Below are 25813 nucleotides of genomic sequence, written 5' to 3'. Positions count from 1 at the left end.
AAATTGCGATCTGCACACTGTCTCGTTATGGCAAACTTTGGCGGTAATTACTTTTAAAGATTTAAAAAGATATGGAGTGAAATCTGACCCTGACCATAAAATGTCATGACTGAAAGTTTTTCTATAGTCTGCAAAATTTGTCATCATGGCAAACATTTGTGTTAAAATATCTGAAAATTCTTCAAAGTTGTAAGAAAGATACACAGGGGACAAAAACAATAACCAATATTTAATCTCACCATGGTTTTATTTTGACCCCGTATAAATGTTAAGTTGCATTGTTCGTGTCAAACATTATCAATTATTTGAATATCCTTCAAAGGAATGAAAATAAAAGCCAAGCGAATTTTTGGTATCATTGTAAGATGCTGACATTGCACTAAATTTCTGAAGATTTTGACCTTGTCTTGGAAAACCATTATGAGAAACGATAAAATAATATATAGCAGACATGACAGTGGGACGGAAAATGGATAAACAACCGAAGCTAAATAGTATGTCTCGGAAAAGTTTTGGAGATATATAGTTCCAGTTTTTATATTAACCAGTAATGCTAAAGCAAAGATAAAGATATGCACACAAAAGATCTTACAATCGTTCCTGTACTTGGTGACTCACTTAATTAACGGAGGTACATACAGATTACTACCAAGTGCATTGATAATAAATACCGCATATACTAGTAATTTTAATATCACCTACTTTAATAACACAAATTAAACAAAGAAGTATGTTCAGACATCCTTAAGTTACTTAAATATAGCCTCCCTATCGCAAAACATCATGCCATAATGACGGCCGTGCCTTGAGAAAATCAACATAGTGGGTTAGCGAACAGCATGGATCCAGACCAGCCTGTGCATCCACGCAGTCTGGTCAGGATCCATGCTATTCACTTTTAAAGCCTATTGGAATTGGAGAAACTGTTAGCGAACAGCATGGATCCTTACCAGACTGCACGGATGCGCAGGCTGGTCTGGATCCATGCTGGTCACAAACCCACTATGTTGGTTTTCTGATGGCGTGGCTCAATTAGAAAGGTCATACTTAATCAGACCATACTTACCATCATGTGCCAAGTTGACTGTCATTGGCGAAGATAGATTTGAAATTTGTAATACATCGTTGTGTGAATCTTTCAGTTCCAGTGACACGACAGGTGGCTTAATATTCTTGGAGTTTTCACCCCATACATAAGGATTCCTTTTCATCAAGACAAACTGAAACAAACTTTTGATTGATATAATTCTACCAATTTATGACTTTGTCATCTCCAAACATCATATGCTACAATTGTTTTGGCTGTATATTGTGTATTTTAACAAAGCAATGCTGATTTCATTTATAAAGAAGGAGTCTATGCATATGCATTGTGATTTAACGATTTTACCTGGCCATTTTCATCACAATAAGAATGATTTCTTCATTTTCATACTGGCATAATTATAAACATTGACTCAATGGGAAATATCCTAAATAGAATCTCTTACAAAAGCTTTCATTTCGCTTTACCTTAATTGCTGAAACACAGGTGAAAGAATATAATACTGTGTATGCTCTTACTCCCGACAAGTTAATGAGAACAATTGTGTACTGATACCACATGAATACCTTGAAAAATTATTTATTCAGACATTATTGAATATCTGTTACTGGTATGTATCTTTGTGGCTAACAAAGGAAACCTAATTACCTCAGTACGAACAGAACCACCAGTATCTGATAAATCAAGATCTTCAGGCAAAGCTAAACTTGTGGTAGAATCTTCGTCGCCTTCTTCAGCCTTTAGCGATTTTCCCACCAAGTTCTGTGGGGACACTTTAGCAACAGATATACTCAGAACAGGAGTTTCAAATACAGCTGGTTCACTATCAACTTCCTGTCTGTTGAAGACTATTTCACTTATAACTCCTACACTTTTTAATAACTTTTCTGTTCTTTCTTTAACCTATATAAAAGTATAATGGAAATCATGAAAATGTGAATGAGAGAAGGATTTCTTACATATGAACCCTACAAAAAAGGTACAAATTTGAGGTACAGGCAGCATTCCCGCTAAGTAAACTGTTGATATTTCAGCCTGACAGTTTGAGAATTTGAAGTTAGTTCTGCACGTGTGATAAACCGAAACGCATGGTGTAACCTAATTTATAATGGAACATAGAATAAAATCTGGACCCGGCATACAGATGGAAAATATTCTGTCGTATGAAATTGTCTTCTCATTCTGTAAATTAATAAAAATGATCTCAAAAGCAAACAATCGTACCAATGCATTCTACCTTACCATACAATTGATAATAGGTTGATTTGCATCTATTCAACGTTTTTATCAAAATCTACATCACAGTTAAGAAGAATATATCACTCAATTCTATCTTTTTAAAATGCCGATTTCTTATTTTTTTCGATGTTTTGAAAAATTGAGGTTTAATCGAATTCTAAATTGTAGATATTTCTATCAGAATGTGTGAATTTTGACAAAGCAATAAAACAGCCATAATCAATGGTATCAATTACTACTGGAATTATAAAATACGCCTATTACTCATGATATCTGAAATGCAGCTAATTTTGAAACAAAAATATTGGTCCAAAAAAATCTCTATTAAAAACGTTTGCTAATATCATAAAGTAAGAATTCAAGAGATGAAGTTTATGATGGTCAACTCTCTGGACGAAATTCAGTTTTAACATGATTCAACAAACTATAAGACAACTGTTAAAATCATTAGAAATATAAATTGTTCAGCATTTTACACAGGAATGAAATGATAGTTAACATTAATTTCTAGGTCTAGCCATGCTTGAAAGACCTCTATAGTTTTAAAAAAACCAAGAACACACTTATTTCAGTTACATACTCGTTGCTTATTTCCCTCTTTAGTGATAGGTGCCGGTGTAGTTTTGTCACCACCTGAATCGGATTTTATTGGATCTGTGTCTTCAGTGTCATGGCTTTCTTTACTCTCATCATCTTCCTGGAGTAGTCATAGAAATTTCCATTTTAAAGTTAGATTTAAAATCATGCAGGCTTATTTCTCACCAAATGCAAATAAATACAAAATCACCTATCAGTATAACATAATTTAAAACAAGAGGGTCATTGACCCTTAAGCAATCACTTGTGTACAAGGCTTCAGGTGTGTCTGTTTAAGTACAGAGTTAGGTTTCTTCTATGTTAGCCTATATTATATACGTGTCACACGCATTTTTGAACCTTGGGCAATAATTATAATAATTATGGTAGACATTACAAATCTGATATCAGTACATGTACATGTCAGACACAGGTCATTTTTTTAACCTTAACCCAACCCTTACAGAAGCAAGCCTCTGTGGCGTACATGCTGCGTATTTGCTGTGTATATGCCGCGAACACAGTAGTACGCCAGAGGAGTACATTTTACATACACCGCATGCCGCGTACTATTTCGACGAGTACACAGCATGTACGCAGGAGGTCACTAGTACACTTCAAGTACGCAGCACAGACTCTGAAAATTTAAGGAGTACACTGCATGTACGCAGGAGGGACTTGTACAAGAAAATAGTACACTGCATGTACACCGCAGATACTTCGAAATTTATAACACTTATATTTAGTTGCATTAAAGTTGTTTCCCCTTGATGCAGTTACGCCATTTTCTTCAGATGTTTACCAAATTACATGCTACAAAAATTGATTTATTTCATTGAAAAGTGGATGAAGAAAAGCATACTAATTTATTTGATAACATCAATCTACATTATTTTGGTAAGGGTAAATACTTATTGATGCATGTCACTTATCTTTTTTCTGTCCAAATGATCAGCATTTGCATAAGAAAGTTGGTGAGGTAAGGAATTTACATTATCACAGCAGTTTCGCCACAAGAGTACACAGCATGTATGCAGCAGGAGTACACAGCATGTACGCCGCAGGACTCGGGCCAGGAGTACACAGAATGTACGCCGCAGGAGTACACAGCATGTACGCTGCAGGAGTTCACAGCATGTACGCCGCAGGAGTACACAGCATGTACGCCGCAGGGGTAGTACACCGCAGGCTCATTTGCATGTGAAAAGTGTATGTGCCGTGTACTATTTACCGCATACTAAATTCCTCCAGCGTACATCCTGTGTACTATGTAGTCCACAGCATGTACGCAGCAAGTAGTACGCAGCAGAGCTCATTTGCATGTCAAAAGTGTACTACAAACGTACTATCAGTGTATGTGCGGTGTATATCCTGCGTACTATTTAAAGCCCTTGATTTCAGTATACATCATGTACGCATCATATACGCTGTATGTACACAGCAAGAGTACGCAGCAGGCCTTTTTCTTCTGTAAGGGAATAATTTGGCCAAGTAAGGTAAAGCGTCAAACCCTTATATCACGTGCCAAATATCAAAGCTCTAGAGAAATGGATTTTTAAAGTCTGATAGCTGAAAACCTACTTTTAACAAGAGCTCGTCGAACATGAAATGCCCCCCTTGATGCATTCAGTAATTGCACAAGGAACAGAAATTATATGCTCACTGTAATCAAAAGTTCTACCCTTCTGGTTTAATCTAACCTTGACCTTTAACCTATTAACCTAACAAGAGATTACAGTGATCTGAGCCATTTTTGAATGTTCCAAATTTCAAGACTCGCTCAAGGTCAAAATCAAGGTCAAATTTTATTTCAGAACACAAAACAATGTGTATGTGGTCTAAATTTGAAAGCTGTGGCTTGAGAAATGTGAAAGCAGGTCACTAGATCAATTTAAAGGCCAAAGTTCATTTCGGTAGACTGAACTATGCATGTGCTTCAAATTTGGAGGCTGTAGCTTGAGAAATGTGAAAGTAGGTAAAAGGTAAAAATCAATGTCAAATTTCAATTCAGAACACAAAAATATGCATGTGGTCCAAATTTGTAGCCTGTAGCTTCAGAAATGTGAAAGTAGGTCACTAGGTCAATCTCAAGATCAAAGTTCATTTTGGTACACAAAACTATGCATGTGGTTCAAATTTGAAGGCTGTAGCTTGAGAAATGTGAAAGTAGGTCACTAGGTCAAAATCAAGGTCAAATTTTTTTTCGGAACACAAAACTATTTAAGTGGTCCAAATTTGAAGCCTGCAGTTTCAGAAATGTGAAAATAGGTCACTAGGTCAATCTCAAGATCAAAGTTCATTTTAGTATACAAAACTATGCTTGTGATTCAAATTTGAAGACTGTAGCTTAAGAAATGTGAAAGTAGGTCACTAGGTCAAAATCAAGGTCAAATTTTATTTTCGAACAAAAAACTATGCAAGTGGTCCAAATTTGAAGCCTGCAGCTTCAGAAATGTGAAAGTAGGTCACTAGGTCAATCTCGAGATCAAAGTTCATTTTAGTATACAAAACTATGCTTGTGGTTCAAATTTGAAGGCTGTAGCTTAAGAAATGTGAAAGTAGGTCACTAGGTCAAAATCAAGGTCAAATTTTATTTTCGAACAAAAAACTATGCATGTGGTCCAAATATGAAGCCTGTACCTTCAAAAATGTAGGTCACTAGGTCAATAACAAGGTCAAAGTTTTTTTCCGGTACACAAACCTATGCGTGTGGTCCAAATTTGAAGGCTGTAGCTACAGAAATGTGAAAGTAGGTCACTAGGTCAAGATCAAGGTCAACTCATGTCAAGGTTCATCTTGCCACTCAAAACTATACATGTGGTCCAAATTTGAATGATGTAAGTTATGGACATGAAGATTCTAAGTTTTTCCCTATATAAGTCTATATGAACCATATGACCCCTGGGGTGGGGCCATATTTGACCCTAGAGGGATAATTCGAACAAACTTGGTAGAGAACCACTAAATGATGCTACATTACAAAATATCAAAGCCATAGTCTTTGTGGTTTGGACAAGAAGATTTTCAAAGTTTTTCCCTATGTAAGTCTATGTAAACCATGTGACCCCCAGGGCGGAGCCATATTTGACCCTTGGGGAATAATCTGAACAATCTCAGTAGAGGACCACTAGATGATGTCATATACAAAATATCAAAGCCCTAGGCCCTGTGGTTTTGGACAAGAGGTTTTTCAAAGTTTTTTCCTATATAAGTCTATATAAACCATGTGACCCCCGGGGTGGGGCCATATTTGACCCCAGGGAAATAATCTGAACAATCTTGGTAGAGGACCACTAGATTCTGCTACATACCAAATATCAAAGCCCTAGGCCCTATGGTTTTGGACAAGAAGATCAGAAACCGTTTAACTGTTCCTGGCCAATATAACCTTGACCTTTGATCTAATGGCCTAAGATTAATAGGGGTCATCTGCTTGTCATGGCCAACCTAACTATCAATTTTCCTGAAACTAGGCCCAAGCGTTCTTGCGTTATTGCCTGGTAACTATTTTACTGTTCCTGGTCACTGTGACCTTGACCTTTGATATACTGACCTCAAAATCAACCTCCTTAACAACTTTCGTGACCTTAGGCCTAAGCGTTCTTGAGTTATCATCCGGAAACCGTTTTACTGTTCAGGGTCACTGTGACCTTGACCTTTAACATACTGACCTCAAAATCGATAGGGGTCATCTGCTGGTCATTACCAACCTCCCTATCAACTTTCATGATCCTAGGCCCAAGTGTTCTAGAGTTATCATCCGGAAACCGTTTACTATTCAGGGTCACTGTGACCTTGACCTCTGACGTACAGACCTCAAAATCAATAGGGATCATCTGCTGGTGATGATCAACCTCCCTATCAACTTTCATGATCCTAGGCCCAAGCTTTCTCGAGTTATCATCCGGAAACGGATTGGTCTACATTCCGACCGACCGGCCGACCGACAGACCGACCGACCTACCGACCGACATCTGCAAAACAATATACCCCTCCTTCTTCGAAGGGGGGCATAATAAAAAAAAAACCCATATGTTCAATGAACAGGAACCATTTGAACAACTTTGAACAATCCGTACTTAGATTCAGTGTTGTTATATTTTCTGGTCCTTTGGGATCATGGAGTTCATTCAACGTATGTGTACCCATTTGTGTAAAATTATTCTAAAATCGGGCTAGCAGTTTCACACAAGAAGATATTTTTAAAACTTTCTATTACATGTGTATATACATATTGGGGCCATGTTTTTTGACGAATCGGTATAATCTGAACAATCCTGGAAGAGGGTCACACAAGGACCATTTGTCTAAAATTATTCTAAAATCAGGCCAGCAGTTTCACACCAGTTTCCACTAAATACAAATAGGGAAAAGTGACCATGCCCTCTGGCAGCCATGTTTTTAGACAAATCAAAAAAAAATCTGAACAATCTTCATAGAGGGTCATACAAAAGCCACTTGTGCAAAATTATTCTAAAATCAGGCTAGCAGTTTCACACAAGATTTTTTAAATTCCCACTATATACATATAGGGAAAACAGACCATGCCCACTGGTGGTCATGTTTTTTTGATGAATCAGTATAATTTGAACAATCTTGGTAGAGGGTGACATAATTATATAAGGACCATTTATGTGACATTATTTCAAAATCAGACTACTGGTTTAGAAGGTTGTTGTTTGAAGATTTTGTCTATTTTTAGCACTTGTGGCCCCCATGTGCAACCAAGCGGAACCATTTGAACAACTTTGATAGAGGACTATCCAAGGAATATCCATGCCAAGTTTAATCAAAATCCATTCAGTGGTTTTGGAGGAGATGTCTTTTATACACAACTGTCGACGATGGACACAGCACGATCACAATAACTCGCTATGAGCATAGATCAAGTGAGCTAAAAAGTGTCAAAAACATTGAAAAAGTTTTGTCAAATTAGTTATGCACAGATTTAGAAATGTAACATCATTCGCCGTATCATAATAATTTGTATGTTTTGGATTTAGCACTGTTTTTCAACAGCATTTCAGTTATGAACGGTGGGCAGTTAACCTAACAAGTGTACCTTGTTTCTATACCAGTAATAAACTGTTCTCAGCAATAAGTTTAATAATGGTCCATCCGTCCTTTCAGACACAATGAAGCATATACATGTACCATAGAATATTTATGTTTTTCTCTGCAAGTATCTGTCTTCTCCACATGAATCAGAGGTGGAGGAAGGGTGATTTAAGACACAATGTATTCCACAAATCATCACAGAGAACAACTTGCGGCCCTTCGAACTGTAGATCTCCGCTCTGCCTATTAACCTGAGTTGGGGGTTATATTATACCAAGACGCCACTTACAGTTATGATGATGAACAAGGCAGTCTGAAAGACAGCTAAATCCCCCGCCACTGTTACGGATAGTGAAAGGGTAAACCTTTGACCTTGAGCTGTGACCTTCACCTTAAACTGACATGGCTGACTCATGAGATATGCACATCGTCTTGATGAGGTGATTATTTGACCCAGGTTTCATGAAAATCCTTCAAGGGGTTTAGGAGATACAAAGCTCAAACCTTTGACTTTGAGTTGTGACCTTGACCTCGAGTTGATATGGCTGACTCATGAGTTCTTGATGAGGTGATCATTTGACCCAAGTTTAATGAAAATCAACTGACCCAAGTTTGATGAAAATCCTTCAAGGGGTTTAGGAGACACAGAGTGGACACAAAATGGAAGGCTCAAACCTTAGACCCTAAGTTGTGACCTTGACCTTGAGCCTGCATGACTGACTCATGAGTTCTGCACATCGTCTTGATGAGGTGATCACTTGAACCAAGTTTAATAGGAATATTTCAAGGGGATTAGGAGATACAGAGCGGACACAAAATGGAAAGCTCAAACCTTTGACCCTGAGTTGACCTTGACCTTAAGCCAACATGGCTGACTCATGAGTTCTGCACATTGTCTTGATAAGGTGATCATTTGACCAAAGTTTCATGAAAATCCTTCAAGGGGTTAAGGGGTTTAGGAGATATGGAGCGGACACAAAAGTGTTACGTACAAAGGGAAGGACGGAAAGACGGAGACCATTCCTATAACCCCACACCACTCGTGGCAGGGGATTAAAAATGTATGTCATTAACAGCTAAATAACATCTAAATCAAACCAGCTATTTAAAACGTATGATAAAACAAAAGGGCCATGAAGGCCCTGTATCGCTCACATGACCTACTGACCTAAAGATCATCAAGATTAACATTCTGACCAAGTTTCATTAAGATATGGTCATAAATGTGGCTTCTAGAGTGTTAACTAGCATTTCCTTTGATTTGACCCAGTGACCTAGATTTTGACCCGACATGACCCAGATTCGAACTTGACCTAAAGATCATCAAGATTAACATTCTGACTAAGTTTCATGAAGATACAGTCATAAATGTGGCCTCTAGAGTGTCAACAAGCTTTTCCTTTGATTTGACCTAGTGACCTAGTTTTTAACCCCACCTGACCCAGATTTGAACTTGAGTTATAGATCATCAAGATTAACATTCTGACCAAGTTTCATTAAGATACGGTCATAAATGTGGCCTCTAAAGTGTAAACTAGCTTTTGCTTTGATTTCACCTGGTGACCTTGTTTTTAATCCTACATAACCCAGATTCAAACTGGATCTTAAAATCATCAAGATTAACATTCTGACCAAGTTTCATGAAGATACATTCATAAATGTGGCCTCTACAGTGTTAACAAGTTTCTCCTTTGATTTGACCTGGTGACCTAGTTTTTAATTCTACATGACCTATATTCAAACTGGACCTTAAAATCATCAAGATTAACATTCTGACCAAGTATCATGATGATACAGTGATAAATGTGGCCTCTACAGTGTTAACAAGCTTTTCCTTTGATTTGACCTGGTGACCTAGTTTTTGATCCCAGATGACCCAATATAAAACTCATTCAAGACTTTATTAAGGGTAACATTTTGACTAAGTTTCATTAAGATTGGGCCAAAATTGTAATCTCTAGCGTGTTAAAAAGCTTTTCCTTTGATTTGACCTGGTGACATAGTTTTTGACCCCAGATAATCCAATATCGAACTTGTTCAAGGTTTTATTGAGGGTAACATTCTGACCAAGTTTCATTAAGATTGGGCCAAAAGTGTTAACAAGCTTTTCCTTTGATTTGACCTGATGACCTAGTTTTTGACCCCAGATGACCCAATATCAAACTCGTCCAAGATTTTATTAAGGGTATTATTCTGACCAAGTTTCATTAAGATTGGGCCTAAATTGTCACCTCTAGAGTGTTAACAGTCAAATTGTAGAAGACGACGGACACAGGGCGATCACAAAAGCTCACCTTGAACACTTCGTGCTCAGGTGAACTAAAAAAACCCACAGAAATTGTGTATACCTTCAAATAATCATCAGTCGTTATATCCAAAATAGATCCAACGCCGAACAACAGTGTCCTGAAAGAAAAGACGCGAACAGTGAGTATAAGAAATGAGCGACACAGAGCACAAATTTGGTATGTTTTTTGCAAAAGATGTATAATCCTTTCTGCTGATTAATGTAAAGGAATGTATTGCATTATCTGTGTATTAAAAACACAATTTTGATTAAAGGAATATTTCAAAGTTGTAACTGCATACCCATATCTCTGTAATATATTAAGAAATACTAACAAAGGCTCTGTAAGAAAGCAAGTAACATTAATGATACTTTACTTCTATTAACATTGATTAAGAAAATACAATTCTCCAAAACAGAATATTATTGCTTTAATATCATTAAATTTGACAAATAAAGAGCAATTACTCCCCTGAAAATAACTGAACTGGAAAATGCCAATAATATGCATAATGAGACTTGCCAATGATCACTTTTGTGAAGTTTGGTGTAATTCTTCCTTGTGGTATCGGAGCAGTTGACCGTGTTGTATTATATACTATAGTAATGCTACTAGTGAAAGACTACAGCAAGACTGTTGCAGTTACTTCCCTTGACTTACAATATATAGCTGTGTTGTAATGAATTTGATTCAGTGTTAGTCAGTTAGAACTATATTGACAATAATAACACATAAAAGAACAGCCTGGACAAGGTAAATACAACAAATCATAGCTCCCCTGAAAATCACTGAACCCCAACATGCCTAAAAATATGTGCAATAAGGCTTAGTACTGATCACTCTTTTAAGGTCTGGTGAAATCCGCCTAGTAATATAAAAGTGTGCAAAACATCATAAAGTTTGATGAAACTAGGGCCACAGCTCTGCTTACAATCATTTAACAGAAATATGCCGACAATATGCTGAATGAGGCTTGGCACTGATCAAGGTTTGGTGGAAATCTGCCCAATAATATAAGAGACGTGGCCAAAACATCATAAAATCTATTTAATAAATCAAGGGCCATAACACCGCTGGAAATCAACAAAACTTAAAATGCTGATGACATGCACAATTAGGCTTGGCAACGATCTGTAGTAAATCCACACTGTAGTGTCTGAGGAGTTGCGTAGACAAACTTTGTGAAAGACGGACGGCCTTACTGACTTGATTTAATTTGTGTTTTATGGTGCACCAACACAGTATAAATTATATGGTGCTAAACAGGACTAAATTTTTTGATTTTACATCTCATTTACATTGAAATAAAAAACATGGAGTATGGAATCAAACTTTTATACCTGCAAAAGCAAGTGAACGCCTCTTACAATCATGCAAGTGTACGACAGTGGTTCCAATTCTTTTCATACACAGATCTTCCCAGAACCACATGGGACGGAGACGCAGATGGACAGTACTAACTCAATAAGTCTCCTCCACTAAGTGTGGGAGACATAGCAATGTAAAACTAGAACTGTCACAGGAGTGACGAATACCCCCACAATAAGGTCTTGTCACAGAAGAATGGCAACCATAAGAAAGACATGGCCACAAGAAGATGCAATTTAAATCGAACTTGACCTGAATTTTTATACCTGTGCACCAAAAACATTAAATTGTATTTTATGATGTTACACCTGTTAACCAAAAACATTTAAATCTGTCAAGAACTGTCACTGGAGTGTTTAATGACTTCAATGGCGGATGAATATCGGACAATAGCTTGAGTCTGCGTTAAAAAATATCAAATAATAAGAGAGGTACAGATAAAGTGTATCAAAACACTATATAAGTATAATTCTAAGCAAGCAAAAAGGGGGCATAATGCAGGAAATATTGGTGCAAGAGTTCTGCACCTTGTGTCATATGATGTGGAACAACTACTTCAAGTTTGAATCAAATGCATTTTGTAATAACTGAGATATAGAGAAAATGCATCAAAATTAACCTTAAATTTTAAGTAAAAGGGGGCATAATTCATGAAAAGTCATTCAGAGGTATGCACCCTGTGTCACATTATGTGGGTGGTAAGGTGGAACATCTATTTTAAGTTTGAATCAAATCCATTCAATAATAACTGTGATAGAGTAGCATATAGGTGGGCCGGTGGTCTAGTGGTAACACACTTGACTGCCAATCCAGAGGTCCGGGATTCGAATCCCGGTCCAGGAACTGGAAATTTCTGAGATGCTCTTGAGTGTCTCCCACCTAACTAAGAGGTCTGTACTGGTTCTTCCCAGGAAAAACGGCTTCGCGTGTATCAGTGCTATACACCGGGCACATTAAAGAACCAGACTGTCTATTCGCAAAGAGCTAGGCTAAGTTAGTCGGACAGGCCTATATCTCTCTGTTCTCTGTCTGTTCTGGGTGCTTTATCTCACTCTGTCCCTCTGGTCAGATCGCTCTGTGTCTGTACTAATACAGGATGTATTTCGCGCCCTGTGTAGCTGCATTTGCTATATGTAAAGCGCCTTTGAACGTGTTTATCATGCAAAGGGCGCTATATAAATCTGATATAATAATAATAATATAGATTTCGGGACAAAATGTCCGAACGCGACGCGATGTGACGGGACATGCCAAACTGACTCCTACATTGCCCCCCACCTCCCATCCACAACATGTTTGGTGGGGGATAATAATGGCACACTCAATTTAATTGTGTTCATAAGTAACCTCTCTAGAAAAAAAATCTGTACACGTATATATCTCATTATTAGTACAAAGGTTGAATTTTACTCTTTAAGCGACCTTATGCCAAAGTTTCGTTTCAAATTTAAACAAAATGAACAATGACTACAAAGCAATTTATTTAATAACAGTATAAATCTGTGTGTACAAACAATTTTGTGTTTAAGGTGAAAAGTAGTACAAACTTGATGTATGTATAGATAGCTAGATTATGAATTTGTGAAGCCTTTAATATGACTGGCTGATTTTTTAGCAAAAGACTGTTACTTGCAAACGCAGCTCTACATGCAGAGTTAGTGATTATTTAGCAATGTAAAATGTATCTGAAGAAGATTTTACTGACAGTGACAAATGCACTAAGTATATCTTTTAATTGGTCAAAAATGGAATGTATAGTGCGGTAATCTTACGCGGCTGTTTTAGTGACATCTTCATCAGAAGTAGTTTCTTCCATCTCTTGAAATTTCTCTGTAAATGAATTGTACATCTCAAACGCTTGATCCTACAAAATATGGTATTTTCGAGTTTTAACATCAAAATGTTTAATAAATTCAGTACAAACTGTGGCTGATATAGCATTAACAGAAAAATATAAGTATTATATAAGTTGTAAATTTTCTCTACTTTGACTAATTCCAGGACCATTACTGCAAAGTAACAAGACTATCAAACTTGTTATTGAACTTTTTGTTTTTATTGGGCTTAATGTCGCACTGACACAATTATAGGTCATATGGCAACTTTTCAGATTTAATGATGGAGGAAGACCCAGGTGCCCCTCTGTGCATTATTTCACCATGGACGGGCAACTGAGTAGAACCACCGACCTTCCCTAAGCTAGCTGGATGACTTCCTCACATGAAGAACTCAACACCCCGACCGAGGCTCGAACCAACATTGGTGAGGGGCAAGTGATTCAAAGTCAGGGACATTAATCACTTGGCCATGGTGGCCCCAGTTATCAAACTTGGCCAAGATCACATGTCAATTAATACCCTAAGTTTAGTGTTACTGTGTACACTGGAGAGGTACTGCTTATGTAATTAAGTGGACACTATCAGTTTCAGCAATTTTAAATAAATAGATGACTATAACCCAATAGTGACTGGAAGTATCTGACCGGTCATCAATTTTTCCAAGATATTATGCCAATCAACATTATGACCAATAATCGCGAACATTGGATAAGAATTGCTGAAGTAAGAGAGAGAGGACAATATATATATTCACCATGTGTAGCAGTTCAAGCACTTTGCAGAAGGGCATTACAATCATCTGTCAATGGTGATTAAACTCCGCCTTCCATACCTTACTGCTTACGTCACGCATATCGTTACTAGTGTACTGGATGCGTGCTTTCAGTGACCGTGTTTATTTTGTTTATCGTGGGCAGATTTACTGTCGGAAATGAATGATAGAAAGGATTATCAAAGGAAAATGCCACTGGGTCCCTGAGTGACACACAGGGAAGTATCATGCCGGGTCCTTTGTCTTTTAAAAATCTCCCGGCTCCGGACCTGGGCTCCCGGGTCAAATGGAACCCCTGATAGTGCAAAAATAGTTGAATGACCCCAATAAAGATGACATTTGATGATTGCAGTATGTAACTAAATGTGAAAGCACAATATCAAATTAAATATATCACATGCTGAGAAAATCAAAATAACACATAATATAGAAATTTATACTTTGATTTCCGTAGAAAGCTCCTCTTTCTGCACCGTGACCTGATTCAGTGTGGACGTAACAGCTACCATCACTTCTACATTGGTCGTATTCACCTTTGTTATTGCAGCAACGACGTTCTCGCGAATCTACATCAATAAACATAATTCATGCTATTGGGCTCATTTTTAACAAATCGACTTGACTGGATAAAGAACTTGGTATAAATAGCAAATTTTTACATATATATTTCTTCAGATAAATCATATGTTCTATGGCAACTTTTGATACAGAAAGATCCCAGGTGACTCTGGTAATTATTCTAGGCACAAGTGGGCACCTGCAATGATAGAACCAACCAGCTGGATGACATTCTCACATGATAAAATTCTACATCCTGAGAGTTTTCGTGCAACCATATCCACTTGGCCTTGGAGGCCCTTAATTTGGACCCGGGACTACTATCTGATGCTGGATGGAGAATATTTTATATCTACATGCACAGTTCTTTTGAAGAATAATACCTTATACAAAATAAGATCCATAAGATCTTTTTAAAGCATATAATAACAATGCAAAATGACAGCACGTTTGGTTTTACATGTTCCTGAGAGATTTACAACAGATGCAACATTCTCATATGTATTTCCTTAATCAAACCATGTGCAAAAGCACCTCTTTGGTGGTTGTGGGGACCTGGTTTGAACAGCGTTAATCAGAAGCTAAGTTTTTTTTGGGTTAGAGAATACATTTTAGTTTGCTTTGTACAATTCCATGTAAAATCACTTTCCCCATTTAAGTCTGAAATTTCATTTCAGGACTTGGGAGCAGACATTTAGCATTTGCACCTAATAACAACAGATCTAAGAATTTTTGGTTAAAATCCAGCAATAAATGTTGTGTCCGACAGTCGGCTGTACGGACGAAATAAGAAATATCATTACATGGCTCAACCTATGGCAAAGGATAAAAGGGTATTAATATAACATTAACACAGGTGTTGTTGAGCAACACAAATTTCCTTTATCTAATTATCCCAACAGCCAGGTTTTAATAATCTGATTTATTATACCTCACTTTTGTCTACAATGATAAAATTCCAATATCCGAGAAAGAGATATTTTGACTATCAAAAACATTTTCAACCTTTTTGACACGTGACCAAGCAAAAGTGACTGTCAGGTCATGTGACCACGCTGATATTTTGAATGTCATATAAGGGCAAATAACTCCTTCAATTTTTTAGCCAAATCATGTAATGATTGCCTCCCTTGTACACATATAGTATACATATAGAAGTGACGTCATAATTCAATATGAGATATGAGGATGTTGAAAAGATGAAACTGTTGAATTAGAAACATTTTTAAAACTTTTTATATACTTAGTTTTGTTCGGTATAGTAAAATAAATATCATATGGCAGCGTGTGTGGCAATGATATTGTCAGCCCTCGAAACAGAATGTCACTACTTGGCTTTCGCCTCGGGTGACATTCTACCCTCGGGTTGACAATATCAATGTCACACATGCTGCCATATAATATTTATATAATATCAATGATGTATATACAATGTCATGCTATATATAAAATGTTATCATATCATACAAAATGCTTTGGTTTAAATTTATATATCTTAAAATGTACTGCTTTTAATTGCTTTTAAAATTAAAAATGTTTAAAGTGAGAGTTCATTTTGAAACTGATGGAAAAAAAGAGAATGCTTCATCTTATTAAAGGGACATAATTCTGAGAAAAAAACGTTTTTTAAATTTGGTCCAAACTAAACCACAGTTTGTTTTGTTGAATGCTTAGGCGAGGCTTTTTGAATATCAATACATGCAGAAGACAAGAGCTCTGCCAAGTGGGACAATATACACCCGAAGGGTTATATCAGAGGAGGATGGGAGCAAAATTTAAAGAACTTGACTGTAGAAGCCCAAAGGACAAGAACAACAAAGACGAAGGGAAGAAATTCCAAAAAATTCTAAGTCCACAAAAAAATCCTTACCAGGTACAGATATGTCAAAAACACATAAAAATTGTAGGTACCATCTATGTTGTACTACAGAAAAGTGGTCTCGGTTTTTTCCAACGTCCAATAATGAAAAAAATACAAAACAATCTATCTATAGTAACATAAAAGGGAAGTAATTAAGAAAATATTGTAAGTGAAATAAAAATGGATCCGCCAATTAAAAACAAGAGGGCCAAGATGGCCCTAGGTCGCTCACCTGAGAAACACACCATAAAACAAAATAACAGTGTAAACATGTTTGAACTAGTGATTTCATGGAAAAAAATATTCTGACCAATTATCATTAAAATTGGAGAAAAAATCTTGAATATAAGTAAGTATTTTCTTTGATTTGACCTAGTGACCTAATTTTTGACCCCAGATGACCCATATTCGAACCTGACCTAGACTTCATCAAGGCTATCATTCTGACCAAATTTCATGAAGATCAATTGAAAAATACAGCCTCTATCGCATACACAAGGTTTTTCTTTGATTTGACCTAGTGACCTAGTTTTTGATCCCAGACTATCCATATTCGAACTTGACCTAGATTTCATCAAGGCAACCATTCTGACCAGATTTTATGAAAATCCAGTGTAAAATGCAGCCCCTATTGCATACACAAGGTTTTTCCTTGATTTGACCTAGTGACCTAGTTTTTACACCCAGATGAACCATATTCGAATCTGACCTAGATTTCATCAAGGCTATCATTCTGACAAAATTTCATGAAGATCAGTTGAAAAAAATTAGCCTTTATCGCATACACAAGGTTTTTCTTTGATTTAACCTAGTGACCTAGTTTTTGACCAAGATGACCCATATTCGATCTTGACCTAGATTTCATCAAAGCAATCATTCTGACCAAATTTCATGAAGATCAATTGAAAAATACAGCCTCTATTGCATACAGAAGGGTTTTCTTTGATTTGACCTAGTGACCTACTTTTTGACCCAAGATGACCCATAATCAAACTTAATGTAGATTTTATCAAGGCAATCATTTTGACCAAATTTCATGAAGATCAATTGAAAAATACAGCCTAACAAGAGCACCGCAATGCAGAGCAATATACACATAAAACAAAGTTATATGACCTTTGACCCCTAGTTGTGGCTTTGACCTTAAAGCGAGCCACCCGGAGCATGCACTCTGCACGTCATCACAATGTGGTGGACATTTGTGCCAGGTTTCTTTGAATATACAAGCAGTTCAAGAGTTACAGAGGGGCCACGAAACAAACTGATAAGAAGACCTTCAACCCCTAAATGTGCCCTTGACCTTGAAGCGAGCCATCCAAAACATGTGCTCTGCATGTCGTCTCGATGTGGTGAACATTAGTGTCAAGTTTCTTTGAAGTTCTTCCAGGGGTTTAAAAGTTACAGAGCGGGTATGAAATTGCTAACAGACAGACTGACACCAGGGACAAAAATAATACGTCCATTTGAGCATGTAAAAATAATTTCAGTTGTCCATAAGACAGCCAGTGCTCGACTATTCAAATCGTTGTCCAAGTAGCAGGAATATTACCCTAAATGTTAAAATATCTATAGAGTTTCAATCAAATATCTGCATTATTTTTGGAGATAGTAACTGGCATGCAAAACTTTAACCAGAAGTTTAAAGTTCAAAAGGGGACATAATTTTGCCAAAATGCATGTCAGAGTTATGGGACTTGATGCAATTAACTAGTTTTTTAATCCTGAAGACACACATGTAGTTTCAATTTAATATCTGCATTTGTTATGCAGATAGTAACTTGCTTAAAAACTTTAACCAGACTAAGTTCAAAAGGGGGCATAATTTGACCAAAATACATGTCAGACTTATGGGACTTGACCCAGTAAGATTTGTAATTGAGCTAGAAAAAGAAAAAATAAGTTTCAAAGCTATATGCCTTTAAATGATAGCCATATGTACTTGCACGCAAAAATTTAACCAGGATTTTTTAAGTCCAAATGGGGGCATCACTTGGCCAAAATGCATGTTAGAGTTATAGGACTTGATGCTATCACCTAGTTTCATAACCCCGAAGACACATGTGAAGTTTCAATTCAATATCTGCTTTAGTTTTGGAGATAGTAACTTGTATGTAAAACTTTAACAAGGATTTTCTAAGTCCAAAAGGGGCATAATTTGGTCAAGATACATGTCAGAATTATGTGCAATGTACTTGCATGCAATACTTTAACCAAGGTGTAACCCCAATGCCAGTGTAATGGAGGGGATATTCCTCTCTTGATTGGAGTGGTGGGGGGAGGGGGTCAGGGGGCTCTCCCCCTAGAAAATTTTCAAATACAGGCATGAAATGGTGGCCTCTGGTGCATTTTTTGGTCTAAATTTTGGAAAAAAATTATTCCTTTGCCGAAATATTAGGGTGCATCTTTGATGAGTATAGGTCACTTCTCAGCCTACTGGGGCTGCATAAGCCCTCTCAGCCCGGCCCTGAATCCAGGCCTGTATACTGGCAACCGAATGATGATCCCAGATGTCTTGATTGGCAGTTTCTGTGCTCGAATTAGTGTACCCATATAGTTTGGTAGGATTATAGGTACCTTGATATGAGGCAATGTATTGCAGGAGGCACCAAATGACTCCAGAAACTGCCAGCAACACAACAAGAGTTCATCATCTGCAAATATAACTACTGAATTGGCTGTTTATTTTTTTCCTTTTTATGTCAAGTAAACAAGTAGGAGAAGGAAGTTTTCATCAAAAAATAGGAAAAAGTAGGAGGCATTTTAAAAAGTAGAAAAAGTAGGAACGCCAGGAAGTCTGAGTATAGCTAGACTATTCTTTGAATAATCCAGGGCTCTCGCGAATGGGCGACTTGAGCAAAATAGGTGCTTTGGAACTTCAAACTTCGCTCAAAACTAACCTCAAAGTGAAATGCAAGTCGCCCGATTTTCTTTGATATCAGCATTTGCTAATTACCGCCACCCATACTGTTGACAATTTGCATGGTGTCAAAATGAGTGTTGAATACACAGAGACACACGCTGAAAGCATAATTTAACCACGCCTACTTCAGGTACTTGCGAGATTTTCCCGAGAAGTGTGAAAGCAAATCAAATTATCCGATACATCAGAGTCGATCGTGTTCAGCCAATTAGTGCCGCGGTTACGTCTTTGACACTTTGCGTTTAGTTGTCAACATGTTCGAGGGCAAAAAAACACATGTTTTTATAAAGAAATTGCTGATTAACCATGCGATTAATTGGAATATTGTACACAATTAATTGTTATCTATGGTAAAAGAATGATATGTATGTTGTATTACCTACGTTAAATTGATTTCCATCTATGAACTGATTTGAATACGTATTTCTAGTTTACAGTTTACTTTCAGTTTTATACGAGCTAGACAGGTGGTGACTCGGTGTTAATAATAAATATTTCATATAGATATCATCAAAAATCGGCGGGTAAGATTAACAGCATCGGCTTGAATTTTGAAAACGATTTTTTTTTCAGAATTTTGTAATGAAACAATAACCACTGTATGGGAAATGACCTAACTAAGAAAATGAATGGTCACTTCAATGTTTTTTATTTAGAAACAAGAAAATTACAGCCACCTTTCGTATCACTCAACAGCATTGCGGTAGGAAAAGTATTCCCACTTCTCTCTAAAGTCTCTCCACTTCTCCCTAAATCAGCTGGAGGGAGAAGTGACTTCTCCCAAAAAATTGGACCTAGCTAGACCCCTGTAGTCGAGCTATAAAATGACATAAGATCTATGAATGAGCTAGTTGTCTGAGTTGGTTAAGGGTCTGAGATGTGTGCACAATATTCGTCTTGTTATGGGAAATGTTCACGCCAATAACATTGAAATTCCTAAAGAAATGTTGAGTTGTTGAGTGGGCTGGAAAACACACTATTGAGCTTTGACCTCAAAGTGTGACACAGACCTTTAAGCTTTAGATCTGGGCTTTATACCTGATAGGCAGTCTTATTATGGTATTATGGTGAATAATTGTGCAAAGTAATATTAAAATCCCTTGATGAATGGCAGACTTACGGACCAGACAAAAAACGAACGATGTTGACAGATGGACAGGAGGAAGGACAGAAAAGCGTAACCGTATAATCCGAAATCAGTGTTAGGGTCCCAACAATACCTTCCGATTTTTTTCTTTCAAAATTTCTTTGTTGTTCTCTGCACTACTATTGTCTGAACTTGTCTCGTTACTGACAGCTGGTGCTTCATTCATAACGTACGTAACAGCCTGCAACTCGTTCAATATTTCTGCAAAAACAACATAAATTATTGTATCAGATGCTAGAAAGCTTTCAGTTTAGATATTGACTCTGATGTTATTAGGTCTGCAGTGTAGTCGAAAACTACTACACCGTTGGCCATTAGTTTAACTGTTGTGTCAGGCTAACATTCTATGTAACGACTGAGAGAAGACAGTTGTTCAGGTTGAAATGATGTTGAGTATATCCTTCAAGCTTATTATTATAATAGATTCCAGTCCGGAACAAGAAGAGCATTTAGTCACTTACCTGAAGTTGATGTTTATCCATTTTATCATTCTGTCTTTAGCTCTCAAGACCCCTTCTTGTCAAGAATCAGTACCATTTTATAAGTATGTTAGATCGGCCGTGTTTTGTGGACGTTAGTCAAGTGGTTCATAAGAAGAGCTCGTTTTGGAAGTCCATGTAAGGATGCTACATAATACATACATACTTACATCTGGTGAACACTCATCCAGTGGTTCGGGAGAAGTAATTGTTTAGGAAGGAGAAAAAGCATCAACAGTTGACGGACACAGCACAATCACAAAAGGTCGTCATCTGTGTGTTAGTAATTAGTAACGATAATCATCATATTCTCACAGTTTAAATTCTGAAAGAAAATGCAGCTATAGATGACAAAAGTGTTGGAAATATCTATCATGAATTCATACATGTGTTAAGTTCAGAATCCCAAAACTGGAGGTTTGCTATTTTTCAGCTGGAGTTGGGGGTCTCAAAACTGGAGGTTTATTTATCGACATAAATTAAGCGCAAATGCAAAATTCAAAATTTCATGTTATTTTCTATTCTACTTTTAACTTCAAAAACGTAAAAGGATAAATTATATCGTATCTTAACAACTTTTAATAAGTAGTACATTAATTTTTAAGTTTTACTGATAGACATTCCAATGAATTACAAATTTAAGGTATCCCCTAGTGAAATTTAGAGAATTTATTTTCCAAGATTTTCTTTCTAGGTTGTAGTTCTGGCTACTGTAACTTAACTGGCGCTGTTTTTAATTTCTGATGGTCGCGTCCGTTAAGTTATGGAGAAACCCTATTTGGTTAACTAACCAGGATCAGTTGCATTATTGTTGTAGCAAATAATTAAAGCCATAAAATTAATTATCCCATTTTAAAGTTGTTTTTTTTTATTTAAATACATTTTTTTGCACTGAGTTAAGGGTGAATTTTAAATACTATGTAAGATAATTATAACTGATATGATATAATGTAATCATACTAAAAGAAAATAAAAATGTCCAAAACTAAAAATGTGTCACTAGGACAGGAATATCACCGCTAAGTAAGGAAATGGTTGAGAGGCCTGTGAAATAAATGACAATAAAACATTTTTATTGATAATAATTTATTATTGAAGCTATGCTCTGAAAAATGACCGCAAAATTTATTTTAACTTTGATTAAATGTTACAACCACTATGAAATTTTTATCACGTTATTTGAATATCCTTCTATGCATTGAAATAACAAGAAAATAACATAAAATCTTTGACCTCTAAGTGTTTTATCTTCACCTTTTAGTTACGAGCTTTGTCTTGCCCTTGACACATCGTCTTATTAGGAGTGTTTGCAAGAGTTATTTGAATAAACAAAATACAAACTTCTGAACATGAAAAATGAACTGCATTTTTTTGTCCTAGTGGGTCTTTGTCGTAATCTAGTAAAGGTTAATAGCTGGGCCAAATTGTATTAATATTCACCCATCAACACAAAACTTATAGACAAAAATCTTTGACTTCTAGCGATATTTAAGCTAGGGTTTAGAACTTGCACGCAACATACTGTCCAGCTATAGTGGATGATTTTGCCAAGTTACTTGAATATCCATCCACTTACACAAAAGTTAAAAATTGGACATGAAAAATAGTTCAAAATCTTTGACCTTTAAGTGTGACTTTGACCTTTTAATGCAATATGTCGTTTTATATTGTCATCGCATTTGCCAAAGTATTTAAATATCTGTTTATATAAAATATTGAGTGAACAAACATAATGTCCTTAAACCTGTAACCCCTGTGACCTGGAGTTTTGAGCTTGATATCTAAATTTTGCATGTGGGACGTTGTCTACTTATGGTGGATAATTTTGTCAATTTATTACAGAATCTGGCAACGCATAACAAAGCTATTGGCTGGACACACATACAGGGGTAACACTAAAATGCCCCATACATTTCCAATGGCGGGGCATAAAAACATCTTGCAAAATTCTCACCAATCCTTAAACTATCCATAGAACTTAAAGTTAACATCACTGTTACAGCTTACCAACAACTTCCTCCGAACTGGACATATCGGTAAGGTTGCCGCTTAAGTCATCTACTGCATTCCCCAGTGATTCAGTTGTCACAACTGGTAATACTACCTATAATATAATATATCAAATAATATGGCTGGCTTCTTATGGGATACTGAAACAAGAGGGCCATGATGGCCCTATATCGCTCACCTGGTTAAATGGTTGCTATGAAGATTTGCATTTAAGCTTGACCCACGGGGTCATGATTTGAACAAACTTGGTAGAGATCCACTAGGCAATGCTACACACCAAATATCTAAGCTCTAGGCCTTCTAGTTTATTTCTAGACATTTTTTGGAAGATTTTCCTATGTACAATCAAGTAACCTCTGGGGCGGGGCCAATTTGATGCCAGGGATCACGATTTGAATAAATTTTGTAGAGGTCCTCTAGGCAATGCTACACGTCAAATATCTAAGCTCTAGGCCTTCTGGTTTATTTTTAGAATTTTTTTGAAGATTTTCCGATGTACAATTAAGTTACCGCTGGGGCGGGGTCAATTTTACCCCGGGGGTCATGATTTGAACAAAGTTTGTAGAAGTCTACTAGGCAATGTTACATATCAAATATCTAAGATCTAGGCCTTCTGGTTTATTTTTAGCAAATTTATGAAGATTTCCCTATGTACAATCAAGTAACCCCTGGGGCTGGGTCAATTTGACCCTGGGGGTCAAGATTTGAACAAATTTTGTAGAGGTCTACTAGGCAATGCTACATGTCAAATATCTAAGCTCTAGGCCTTCTGGTTTATCTTTAGAAAATTTTTAAGATTTTTCTATGTACAATCAAGTAACCCCATGGGGCGGGGTCAATTTGACCTAGAGGGTCATGATTTGAACAAATTTTGTAGAAGTCTACTAGGCAATGCTACATGTCAAATATCTAAGATCTAGGCCTTCTGGTTTTATTTTTAGAAAACTTTTGAAGATTTTCCTATGTAAAATAAAGAGACCCCTGGGGCGGGGTCAATTTTGACCCTGGGGGTCATGATTTGAACAAATTTTGTAAAGGTCCACTAGGCAATGCTACATGTTAAATATCTAAGCTCTAGGCCTTCTGGTTTATTTTTAGACAATTTTTGAAGATTTTCCTATATAGATGTAAAATCAAGTGACCCCTGGGGCGGGGTCATGGTTTGAACAAATTTTGTAAAGGTCCACTAGGCAATGCTACTTGTCAAATATCTAAGCTCTAGGCCTTCTGGTTTATTTTTTTTAATTTTTTGAAGATTTTCCTATAGAAATCTATGTAAAATCAAGTGACCCCTGGGGCGGGGTCAATTTTGACCCCAGTGTCATGATTTGAACAGCTTTAGTAGAGGTCTGCTAGGCAATGCTACAGGTCAAATATCTAAGCTCTAGAGCTTCTGGTTTTTGAGAAAAAGATTTTTAAATTTTTTCCTTTCGGTTGCCATGGCAACCAGAGTTCTGCATGGAATTCAATTCTTTGAATACTTTTTGTAGAGCTTCACTCAAGTAACATTCCTGTGAAGTTTGGATGAAATTGGCCTAGCGGTTTATGACGAGATGTCGTTTAAAGTTTACGGACAGACAACGGACGCCAGACGATGGACGCCGGACGGTGAGTGATCACAATAGCTCACCCTGAGCTAAAAACTAGAGCTGTCACAGAAGCGATGAATTATAACCCCACAATATGGCCTTGTCACAGAACTAAGCCAATCTTTAAGCCGAACTTGCTTGAACTTTGACCTAATGACCTCAAAATCAATATGGGTCATCTGCTCCCTATGAAATTTCATGATCCTAGGCCCAAGCGTTCTCGTGTTATTGTCCGGAAACAGTTTAAATGTTCGGGGTCACTCTGACCTTTGACTTTTTAAACTAAAAATCAATAGGGGTCATCTGCTGGTCATGACCAACAACCTTATTAAGTTTTGTGATCCTAGGCCAAAGCATTCTGAAGTTATCCTCTGAAAACCATGTTCCGGGTCACTGTGATCTTGACCTGTGACCTACCTATCTCAAAATCGATAGGGGTCATCTGATGGTTATGATCAACCTCTCTATGAAGTTTCATGATCCTCAGCCCAAGCGTTCTCAAGTTATCATCCGGAAACTGTTTAACTGTTTCGAGTCATTGTGACCTTGACCTTTGACTTACTAACCTCACAGTCGAACTTGACCTGTATTTTATCATGTTACACCTAAGTACCAAAATTTATGATCCTAGGCCTAGCGTTCTCAAGTTATCATCCCGAAACCGTTTAACTGTTTCAGGTCATTGTGATCTTGACTTTTAACCTACTGACCTCAAAGTCAAACTTGACCTGTATTTCATAATGTTACACATGTACACCAAAAGTTATGATCCTAGGCCAAAGCGTTCTCAAGTTACACTGTGACCTTGACCTTTGACCTACTGACCTCAAAGTCAAACCTGACCTGTATTTTCCTGATGTTACACCTGTGTACAAAAAATTATTTAAATCTGTCAAGCCTTTCACAAGTTATTGTTCCGAAACATGAAAATCAACAGACCGACCGACAAGCTCACTCCTATATACACCCCCCCCCCCCCCCCCAAACCAAAACTTCGTTTTGTGGGGGTACACTTATTGTAGACATATTTTCACTATATCAGTATTATTTAACCAAGATTTATTA

The 25813-nt window shown here is 36.9% G+C and overlaps 1 protein-coding gene across 1 annotated transcript in view; it reads right to left on the bottom strand.

Moving 5' to 3' along the window:
* The window catches only part of LOC123556528 (uncharacterized), a 179490-nt gene that overhangs the window by 23537 nt on the left and 130140 nt on the right, over positions 1–25813 (bottom strand). The window contains exons 25-32 of the mRNA XM_053544443.1: positions 23157–23253; positions 20744–20871; positions 14625–14750; positions 13347–13438; positions 10267–10324; positions 2865–2981; positions 1694–1948; positions 1067–1220 (exon numbers count right to left, since the gene is read on the bottom strand). Coding sequence (XP_053400418.1) covers positions 1067–1220; positions 1694–1948; positions 2865–2981; positions 10267–10324; positions 13347–13438; positions 14625–14750; positions 20744–20871; positions 23157–23253 — 1027 coding nt within the window. The remainder of the gene's footprint in view (positions 1–1066; positions 1221–1693; positions 1949–2864; positions 2982–10266; positions 10325–13346; positions 13439–14624; positions 14751–20743; positions 20872–23156; positions 23254–25813) is intronic.

Source organism: Mercenaria mercenaria, chromosome 5 (genome assembly GCF_021730395.1).
Source record: "Mercenaria mercenaria strain notata chromosome 5, MADL_Memer_1, whole genome shotgun sequence".
In the NCBI taxonomy this organism is placed as follows: domain Eukaryota; kingdom Metazoa; phylum Mollusca; class Bivalvia; order Venerida; family Veneridae; genus Mercenaria; species Mercenaria mercenaria.
Note: the sequence above shows the minus strand (reverse complement) of the source record. Positions and strands in the feature narration are given on the sequence as shown.